Consider the following 10,730-nt stretch of genomic DNA (forward strand, 5'->3'; position numbering starts at 1 on the left):
TAGGATCCAGTGTTTTCGGAGTAAACGTCTGCACCTCTGCTTCATAGTCTGTGTGTGTGTGTGTTGGTGTGTTTCAGTCGGACACGGAGTTCTGGGACAAGATGCAGGCGGAGTGGGAGGAACTGGCTCGCAGGAACTGGCTGGAGGAGTCTGAGGGCCAGGGGCCGATCCCGCCCACCGTCTCACCTGCGGAGAAGGTAGGTTCACAGCCTGCTCCCGCAAACGCTGTTCTGCAACCTTTGACCCCTCGGCCCTTTAAACACGGGGTAGCCAAGTATCCCAGCATGCATTTCACATCAGCCGGCGGCGATGGCGGAGGTCTTCAGTCAGCTGTTGTTGTGTCACTAAGTGAAGTTCTGCACGAGCCTCAAACTGAGACCTGAACCCGCGTCGACCAGCTGATAATCCCGAGGGCTCGTGGCAGCAGAGCCGCAGGCGGCGTACAGGTGTGTGCAAGCGTCCAGGTGAGCTGGGACAAATGAATTGTACTTATTTTCCCAGCATGCATTTCTCCCCTGTAGAAGTCAGATGAGTCAGACGAGAGGCCGTTATTAATAACGACAGATTATTACTGAGATGGATGTTTGTCGGCATTAATCTGTAGTTTTAATCCTCTGACCTGAGATCAGCTCGGAGCTGATGTGAAGCATCAGTAATCCCTCCTCCGCTCAGGTGTTACATCACCGTGGTGACGGAGGTGAAGCCGCTCTGATGTCGACACGTTACCAGACATCTGTTCAGCTCTTCTTCGCTGGTTTTATCGATCCTCGATTCTTCTCTCGTGTTTAGATCTAATCCTGCAGGCAGTTTGAGGATTTGGAGGCGAATGAAAGTATTTGGCTTCCAGCTTTAGTGTTGAAAGAATGAGTCCATCAGTCAGTCATCAATAACATTTTCTTTCCTTTTCTGTTTAATGGAGAGTTTTAGATTTTATCAGGTCCATGAAGGTTTTTTCTGTTAAATGTTTGACTTCCATCAGACCGAGAGGCTGAATAACAACAATAATACATTCAGTTTATATTTCAGTCCCTGTTTAAAAATGTGATGGTTCTACAATATGAACTGAAGTATCAGTGTGCTAACGTGAGAGGATCAATAAAGTCAATTCTGTATTTTAATATGTAAACTGATGGGTAAGATTCTTTGCCGAGAGCTGACAGGACGCAGAGTCACGGGTCGACCTTCAGTCAGGCGGGGTTTAATATCCGCTGAGGAGCGTCACGAGAAAAGCCCAGACATTGACCTTTAACCTTAGAGAGTCTTTAATAGTCTCCTCTGTAACGATGTGCATCAGATCTAACAGGAAGTGGGTTTCTGTCTGATCTCAAACGAGCCGAACGTGTTCTCGGGTTTCTGCTCGGCTCTGCAGTCATATTTCATGGCCCATGTGACGTGTGTGTGTCGGGTCATGTGACCCGTGTGTCGGGGGCTGCGGCAGCAGGATGGCTTCGTCCTTGAGCGAACATATGGCTTCTGTCAGAGGTTTCTTCTTCATGTGAAATACTGAACCATTAATGTGAAACATTACAGAGCTGGGCTGCTGTGTCCGGTAGTGATGAGATGCGACCAGCAGGGGGCGCCCACATGAAGAGAGAAAAAATGGAGAGAAAATGAAAGTCAGCTCCTAATTATTATGATGATGCTCCGAGTTCATGAGAGAAAAAACGAAGAGTTTGCCAAAAATCTTACACAAAGACAGTGAAATTATTTTATATAATAATGATTACAAAGGAAAGAGTATAGAACATTTAAAAGACCGTTTAAAAACAATTAAAAGGAAACCCGACATGAATATTAGACAGGTGAATCCTCTGGTTGTTGCTGACAGTTTGCAGACTTTATTGATTTGTTGAGTGTGAAAGTTGGAGATAAACGCTGACTTTCTGTCTGTTTAGCTGAAGGAGGTTCAGGAACGTCGTCGCTTGGTGACAGAGAAACGTATATTTGGGTATCGTCTGCATAATAATCATTTAAGAGCTGAAACGATCAGTCGGTTCATCGATCAGTTGGGAAAATATGCAGATTAATCGATGATGAAAATAATTGTCAGTTAAATCATTTTATTGTTTTGTATAATTTGGCCTGATGGAAACAAGTAAATGTTAAAGAGGAACTCCACAGATCGTGCTGAGCCACCAAAACCTAAAATAATGAGCCCTGACCTCACACAGGTAACGTGGTCTGATGTCTGCAGGTATTAAACAGCTGGTGTTTGTCTCGTGCAGGGTTACTACTTCAACACCAACAACCCGTACAGAGACTGGCCCAACGCCTTCGCTGGGGGTCAGGAGAAAGCTCGGGAGGGAGACCTGAACGCTGCCGTCCTGCTGCTGGAGGCCGCCATCTTGCAGGACCCGCAGGACTCTGAGGTGACACTGAACCTGTTAACCTGTCTCCTCCAGGTCACACCTGCTCCGGCTGCACGGTGTTCAAACCAAGCAATCATCTGATAATGTTTAAATCAGGTTTTTATGACATTTACCAAAATGTCCTGGAAAGTTTGGGAATGTTACGATCAGGTCATTTTGAGTGTTGTGACAGAAGCTGATGTAGTTTGGTATGCTAACAAATTATTGGTTAAAATCATGAAGGGTTCAACTTCTAATATTAAGGTTATTATTATATCACATCTTTCAGTACTTAACTGTAACAATAATTCATAACGATATAATTATTTTTTTTATTTGTGAGCTGGACCCAAATAAGCAGCAGAAAAAATTATTAATTAAGCCGTTACGAGACGCTGCTGTAGCTGTAGCTGCTGTAGCTGTAGCTAGCTGACGGTGTTACAGGTCTGATGGTGCCGACTGAACCTGCAGCACCGTCCCACGTTAGTTCAGAGGCATCCAGCGTCTCCTGACAGCCTGCGGTCACATACAGAAACGCTGTAGCCGCAGCAGCCGAGAGACGAGATTTAACACTTTAATACTTCTGAGGACTTTGTCAGACCAGGATCTTCTCCGTGTTCTTCCACATAGACACTGGACAGTTATCTTTTACGTTCTGACCACCGTCTGAATCATTTACACTTTGTTTTCTGACTAATCAGCTGCTTTTCTGTCAGTTTGGCAGACGGCTCTAAATACTACAATACCCATGAGCCTCGGCTGCTGCTGGAAAAGAGGACAGAATCAGCTGAATATGTCTTGTGTTTGATGGTGAAGTGCACCCTGGGAGTCTTTGTTGACTTCTGTCCTTCAGTTTTTATCAAAGATATTTTAGGAACACGGCTGTGCTGCTCACACTCACGCTGTGGGAAACCGCCGGACTCTTCTTCGTGTGTTTCAGGCCTGGCAGGTTTTAGGAATGACTCAGGCTGAGAACGAGAACGAACAGGCCGCCATCGTGTCGCTGCAGAGGTCAGACTTCCTGCTGTCTCATTTACAGTAATATCACTGGGGGGGGGACTTCTGACTTCTGAAACTATAACTTGTAGTTTGCTGTATTTCTGTTTAAGTGCAACAAACATTTCAAAAGAAACGTCCAGAAAAAAAACGTGTGAGTGTCACCTGTGCTAACTGCTGCTAGCAGAGAGAAGCTAACCCGTATCACCTGCCGCAGGTGTCTGGAGCTCCGCCCCAACAACCTGCCGGCTCTCATGGCGCTCGCCGTCAGCTTCACCAACAGCAGCATGCAGCGGGAGGCCTGCGACGCTCTGCGCCGCTGGATCAGCCACAACCCCCGATACAAACACCTGGTCCTGGACCGCAGGAGCCCGCTACAGGGCTCCCCGGCCACGCCTCGCAGGGGCCCCCACACCTCCACACCAGCCAGGTACGAACACCTGAAGGACGATACCGCAGTTCAGGAAACATACATCCAGAGTCCTGGATCATCCCGTCGTCATCAGTTTGTTCTAAATACTACAGTACCCATGAGTCTCAGCTGCCGTTGCTATGGAGACAACTCCACCCAGAGCTGTGACATCACAGTTGTGTCATAATCAGAACGCTTGATTTAAATCAGATCAAAACCTCTAGCTTCACTCTGATTGGATGGTTCTTACTGCAATGATCTCTGGGAGTTGATGTTTCTGCTAAAACTGACTTGTTTGTCAAATGTTCAACAAAACGACGTCCACACCATGAACCCTGTGTGTGTGTGTGTGTGTGCGTGTGTGTGTGTGTGTGTGTGTGCGTGCAGGTCTGAGCTGCAGGACGTGCTGCTTCTCTTCCAGGATGCGGCTCTGTTGAATCTGGACTGTGTGGATCCAGATCTGCAGACCGGACTGGGAGTCCTCTTCAACCTCAGCTCCGACTTCAACAAGGCTGTGGAGGCTTTCACTGCAGCGCTGTCTGTCAGACCACAGGTAACACACACACACAGGTAACACACACACACAGGTAACACACACACAGAGGGAACACACACACAGAGGGAACACACACACACAGGTAACACACACACACACAGGTAACACACACACTAAAGGATGAAGTTGTGTTTTCTGATAAAACCTGCGTACGTCTTTAACTCGTAGCGGAGTATTTTCAGTGTTTACTGCTGCTTTTACGTAAGTACCCGCTCTGTGTCTTCCGTCACTGGTCAGACACATCAGAGCTTCCTGCTCACAAGATGGAAACTGGTATTTACAGTAACTCCAACAGGACGTGAACGCAGCGTAACAGTACTGTCAGTAAGTTGTACAAAAACACTCCAAGTATAAGTAATATTATATAAGTAATATTATATAAGTAATATTATATAATATATAATATGTTCAAGTCCTGATCTAACTTTGTTTCAGTCTGTTAGAAAGATGTTTGTTTAGTTCGACGGCAGTTTTAAAGTCTACATGTTGATCGTGTGGAGATGTTGGAGCTTCAGGGAGTCAAAGGGAACCGTGTCGGACCACCAGGTGACTGGACCCTTCACCTGCCGTTAACCTCCGGTCTGTTCCCCTGCAGGACTACCTGCTGTGGAACCGTCTGGGTGCCACGCTGGCGAACGGCGACCGCAGCGAGGAGGCGGTGGAGGCGTACACCAGAGCTCTGGAGCTGCAGCCCGGATTCATCCGGTCCAGATACAACCTGGGGATCAGCTGCATCAACCTGGGAGCTCACAGGTACCAGTCCGCTGTCGCAAGTCTAAATTACAGACGAGCTGTAACTTCACAAAGCATAAAAGAGAAAAGTATTTGTGTTATTTACATCCGTCTACGTTTGAACTCGTGTAGCTATGAGTCAGAGTCGTTGTCACCGCTGGTCGTCGTTTATATGGTGCCGTTGTTCTGTTGAGACTCGTCACCCTGCAGCCGAAAGACGGCGTGTCAAAGGCTGTTTAAAGTTTCTGATTCTAAAGCCTTTATAAAGGTTCAGTTTACTGTCAAAGAAAAGCGGCAGATCCTTCAAACTGAGGAGAAACTACTTAAACAATCAGTAGATCAGCTAACACGTTATCGAGCCGTGGAGGTCCGGATCAGCGAGCTCCGCTTGTAAGTCCGGAGACGTCATGAATGATGGCAGACCTTCCGGAGCTGTTTGATCGCGTTAGCTTTCTGCCCCCACTGATCAAAACTTGCTTAATGCAGCTTTGAACAAATGAATTCAGTTTGATTTTCCAGCGTGCTTACATTAGATCTGATGTGGTGCTGATCTGGTCCTGGTCTGGTCCTGCAGGGAGGCGGTCAGTAACTTCCTGACGGCTCTGAACCAGCAGAGGCAGAGCCAGCGCTGCAGCCACCAGCAGATGTCGGCTAACATCTGGGCCGCCCTGCGAATCGCCGTCTCCATGATGGACCGACCCGAGCTGTTCCAGGCCGCCAACGTCGGGGACCTGGACCTGCTGATGAGGGCCTTCGACGTGGGCGACGTCTAAGGTGGCCGGGGTCGCCTGGTTGGACTGAAGCTTGTCTGATGGGTGTGTCGTCTCCGAGAAGCAGGTGGACAGTTTGGTTTGAAACCAAAGAGACGACGGCAGGAAAATCCTTGGCAATACAACAGCACAACCCTTTAGCTTCCTGTTCGCCGGTTTGAACCCCAGCGCTGACGGGCAGCGAAGCTCCGTTCGTTCAGGCCGTCTAAAGGTCCTCAAAAGGTCCTCAGACGTTTTCAACTCATTCTGGACTCTTGAACCACTTTTTAAAACTGAGTTGAAAAGTCTTACTTTAAAGAGCAACACGTCTGTTGCACCTGTAACCACGCCCAACAGTGATGTCACAGTGTACCGACACGCCACCTGTACATCACTGCAACAAGCTGCGTTACAGTTAGACCACCGGGGGGCAGCAGTTCTCTTTAATCATTGTTTTCTGCTTTAACTTACAATACATACAAACTGGACTCTTTAGTCGTGCTAATTCACTATGATGACTCGTGTCACACGGACTCATTATTTCCAGTCGCTTCTACTTCCTGTGTCTTCGCTCACTGAAACTCAACACTTCCTGCGCAAATGTTTCACACTAAAAGCCTTCCAAGAACTCAGCATCTGCAGGAAGTGCTGAGTTTCAGTGAGCGAAGACACAGGAAGTAGAAGCGAAATGAGAACAGACAGATTGTACCATGTGACATGATTACTCTGCAGGTAATTACAGCTCCCTCAAAGTGTCTTAACAGGCCTCGGCTGTTATTTGAAGACCATCTTTTCTTTCAGTGATCATCAAATCATTTCAACACATTTTATTGGATTCTGTTTTGCGAACCTGCTGCTTCTCTGAACACTGACAGCACCTCTTCATCCTCCTTCACTCTGACCTGCAGACAGCGACATTTCTCCAGAAACACTAAACTTTACATTTAGCTGCAGCTCTGCCTCGTAGTTCGTGTAGAAACGACTCTCAGATCGTGTCACCAGGTTTGATTTGAACCTTCTGCTCACCTGACAGGTGTCAGTCCAGTCCGGGACACTTCTTCATCGGGACACCAATTAAAACACGTCCAGGTGGACGTGATGTTATTTATTATCTTATTTACGCGAGAAGCTTGTAGTTTCCCGCGAACAACACTGTAATAACTTTACGAACCTTTTCGTTATCTGAGTTTGGGGAATTTTATCATTTAATAATATTATGGAGTCAGGACAGTGACTTTACATTTTGACACTGAAAACAAAACAACTGAAACGGACATTCGTAGATACTTTATTGTGCGTGCTGCTTCCAGCAGACGGCAGTGAAAAGGTCACGTTAACCAGACTGAAGTCGCTGTCCTGACTCCTGAAGGCTCAGAACCTCCGCAGCAGCTGCTCTCGCTTTTACATCCCCAATTTAAACTTTGACAACTTTCTTTGAACTTGTCGAATCTTAGTTTTCAGATCATATATAAAGTAAAGTTTAACACCGACTGATGGGAAACGAGCTCAGGGAGGTCAGTGATGAAGAGGAGGAGGCAGCTGCAGAGTCAGATGAGAACAAAGCTCAAGCTGCTTTGTTTCCGTCACTTTCTTCCCTTGAAACCTTTAAAGCCATAAAACCGCTGATTGTCAGACTTTGTGCCGTCGACTGTAAAACTCTCGGCGTCCTTTCAGGAACATAAAGCGTCAAAACTCAGCTGTTTATGTTGTTGCAGCTCATGATGGGGGCAGCAGCATGACGTCGCCTCCTGCAGGAAACAAGCGGCTGTCTTCTGTGTGCGCTCCAGGTGAAAGACAGGTGTCGTTTCAGACATAAAAGTCTCTGATGTCCTGCGCCGATAAACGTCCAGAGGTCACTTATAACTGCACCCATTGTTGTCTGTTTCCATGGTAACAGTGCAAACGGGAACTGCTAGTAGCTAATGCTACATGTCTTTAAAGGAGCAGATTCACTAAATGTAAACAAATACAAGCTGTCTCCATGACGACGTTAGACTGTGTGTTCCTAACACAAAGCATCATGGGACGCATGTTTTTGACATCAGCATGGTTCTTGTCTTCTCTCCTGTGGACGCACAGACAGAAAACTGTATTTCAGCGTGTTCCGTTCCACCGGCCTGCTGAGCTGAAGCACGCACTGACTCTGACTAAAGCCTGGAAACAAACGGACGGCCAGCTGAAACCAGCTGCTGAATCCGTCGCTTAGTTCCGCGTCTGCATCCCAAATAAAGCCACATTTCACCTGGTCAGGACACACCGCTTTCCGTCTCCGTGGCAACCAGAGGGACAGTCGGAGCACTAAGGTACTCAAATACTTGTACCTGACTGTTTCCATTCTGTGCTTCTACATTCATCTGCTTTAGGTACTTTTCACATTTTACGAAGAAAACATGAATTATTACGACATTAAAGTCCTGCTTGCACATTAACTTACTTTTGATAATTAACTACATTTTGTTGATGATTCAAAACTAATAGAAACATAAAGCAGCTGCAGTGTCGCTCTTTACCTGCAGGAGGCGCAGCTGCTCTGTGATTGGTCGATTCTGGCTGCACCTGTTCTCAGGTTTTGTTGATGTGTGTGTCAGTTAGTTTTATTTTGACGGTCTGCTGCTCACTTCCTTCCTGTCGTTGGCTCTCAGGTGACTCTGTTTGATCCGACGGCAGTTTCTCTGCTCAATGCACAAAACACAAAGCAACAATATATTCATACAGCATCAAATATTAAAGACCTGTACTCCCGTCCGTCAACTTAATCAATATTTATTCAGTATTTTTAGCAACACTTCAGTTTGTTACAGGTCTGGATATCATTTAAAAACTTGAATAACTGAACTTTGAGTTATTCAGCGAGAACTCAACGTGCTGCAGCCGAAGAAAACTACAATAAAACGCAAAGAAACAAGCTGCAAATACAAATGTTAGTTTGAAAACATCCTGATTTGGTTAAAAAACATCGTACGCCCCGGGGGAGGGGGGTGACATTTGGAGAACAAACTCAGAACTTCCGACATTAAAGTCGTAAATTTCCGAGAGTAACCTCGGATACTCTCTGAGATGTGACGTCATACATTTGTTCGGTTTGTCAGTTGGTGGATGAGCTCAACCCACAAACCCGCGTCCTGCTGGAAGCGGTCGGAGACTTCAGTTCACTTGGACCTCGCTGGTTCCTGGCTGCTCGCAGCGGCACGTTTAATGTGCGACGTCATAACCTCAGAGCACAGGCCGGGTTTTTCCCCGTAAATGTGTGAGTTTGTTCTCGCAAATGTACAACTTTAATCTTGGAATCTTTTTTCTCTGAGTATTATTTTCTTTTTCTGCGATTCCTTTATTATTGGAAATATTAGCTCTTCACTTGGCGTCAGCCCTTTCCCGATAAATAATAACTTTATTTTTATTGGACCACAAAGTGAAAATAAAGTGTTTGATTCTAAAATCATAGCACATTAAAACCAACAGGAAAAATTATTACGAGCAAAAACACAAACTGGCCCAAACAAAAAGATCCATTTGTGTTTGAAGGCGAGTGAAGTGTTTCCTGAAGCTGCGGGACGTCGAGCCTCGTTTCTTCATGTTTAACTCTTTGTTCACATGTTGCTGCTGAAGACGCTTCAGTGCTTTAAGGGAAGGTTCACAGACTTTGATCAGAGCTCACACTGACACACGGGTTTAGAAAATAATCTGGTTTGGCAACAAATGAGTTAAAGATTCTGAATATCTGTCAGAAAGAGTTTGAAGCATCTGAAGGAAAACTGACATTTATGTTTTTATGTATCTGGACCTTTAAATGAAGTTCAGTCTGCCATCTGAGAGGTTTGAGATGTTACGTTTAACATCATAAAGATGTACACACACATATATACATATATTTATATACATTAGTACTAAAGTTTTCCTTCAAGTGATGTGATTGGTTGATCAATAAGCTTGTGTGAATCTTCCCTCTGCAGTGTTTACTGTCAGTTGTGTTCTGATGTTTCTCATGTAAATGACTACAGATATAATCACATGTAAACTGATGATATTTTAGAAATGAAACTGATGCAGAACCTAAAAAACGTCGTACAAATAAAGGAGCAGGTTCCTCAGGAGCTTCTGCTGAAAGTCAAAGCTGAGTGAAGACTTGTTTTCTCTGCTGAGTTCACCTGCAGGTTTCAGCGTCTGCAGCCGGGAACACGAGCTGGAGTCACGCCTGACATTTAATTCAGATCCACTGGAGGGCGTCGCTGTGAAGTTTGAGTCACTGAGCTGCTGCAGGAAACAAAATACAACAATGAACTTCTAACAGCTTCTTTAGATGGCGGCCAGGTGAGAATGATCCAATAACAGCAGAGATGCTGGTTTACACAACTCTGCAAACTTCAGGTATCTCAGTTCATCAGATTATCCTGCAAAACCAATTAGATCATCACAGTCTATAATCTATAATCAGTCTATAATCCATAATCAGTCTATAATCTGTCTATAATCTATCAGTCTATAAATAGTCTATAATCTATAATCAGTTTATAATCTATCATCTGTATATAATCTGTTGACAGATTATGAACTGATTATATGTTATAATCAATTCATAATCCATCATCAGGCTATAATCTATAATCAATCATCAGTCTATAATCTGTCTATAATCTATAATCAGTCGATAATCTATAATCAATCTATAATCTGTCATCAGTCTATAATCTATAATCAGTCTATAATCCATCATCAGTCTATAATCTGTCTATAATCTATAATCAGTCTATAATCCATAATCAATTTATAGTCAGTCTACAATCCATCATCAATCTATAATCTGTCTATAATCTATAATCAGTCTATAATGCATCATCAGTCTATAATCTATAATCAATCTATCAGGATATGATCTATCATTAATCTATATATAGTCGATAATCTATAATCTGTCTATATTCCATCATCGGTCTATATAT

General features: G+C 44.8%; 1 protein-coding gene across 4 annotated transcripts in view; it reads left to right on the forward strand.

The window, feature by feature from the left end:
- The window catches only part of pex5lb (peroxisomal biogenesis factor 5-like b), a 60,536-nt gene extending 50,633 nt beyond the window's left edge, over positions 1–9,903 (forward strand). For all 4 annotated transcript variants that reach the window (XM_044219578.1, XM_044219581.1, XM_044219577.1 and 1 more), the window contains 7 exons: positions 78–197; positions 2,226–2,369; positions 3,289–3,359; positions 3,562–3,774; positions 4,144–4,309; positions 4,908–5,065; positions 5,619–9,903. In XM_044219578.1, coding sequence (XP_044075513.1) covers positions 78–197; positions 2,226–2,369; positions 3,289–3,359; positions 3,562–3,774; positions 4,144–4,309; positions 4,908–5,065; positions 5,619–5,817 — 1,071 coding nt within the window. In that variant the 3' untranslated portion in view covers positions 5,818–9,903. The remainder of the gene's footprint in view (positions 1–77; positions 198–2,225; positions 2,370–3,288; positions 3,360–3,561; positions 3,775–4,143; positions 4,310–4,907; positions 5,066–5,618) is intronic.
- Positions 9,904–10,730: the final 827 nt, after the last annotated feature.

This window comes from Siniperca chuatsi, linkage group LG13 (genome assembly GCF_020085105.1).
Source record: "Siniperca chuatsi isolate FFG_IHB_CAS linkage group LG13, ASM2008510v1, whole genome shotgun sequence".
In the NCBI taxonomy this organism is placed as follows: domain Eukaryota; kingdom Metazoa; phylum Chordata; class Actinopteri; order Centrarchiformes; family Sinipercidae; genus Siniperca; species Siniperca chuatsi.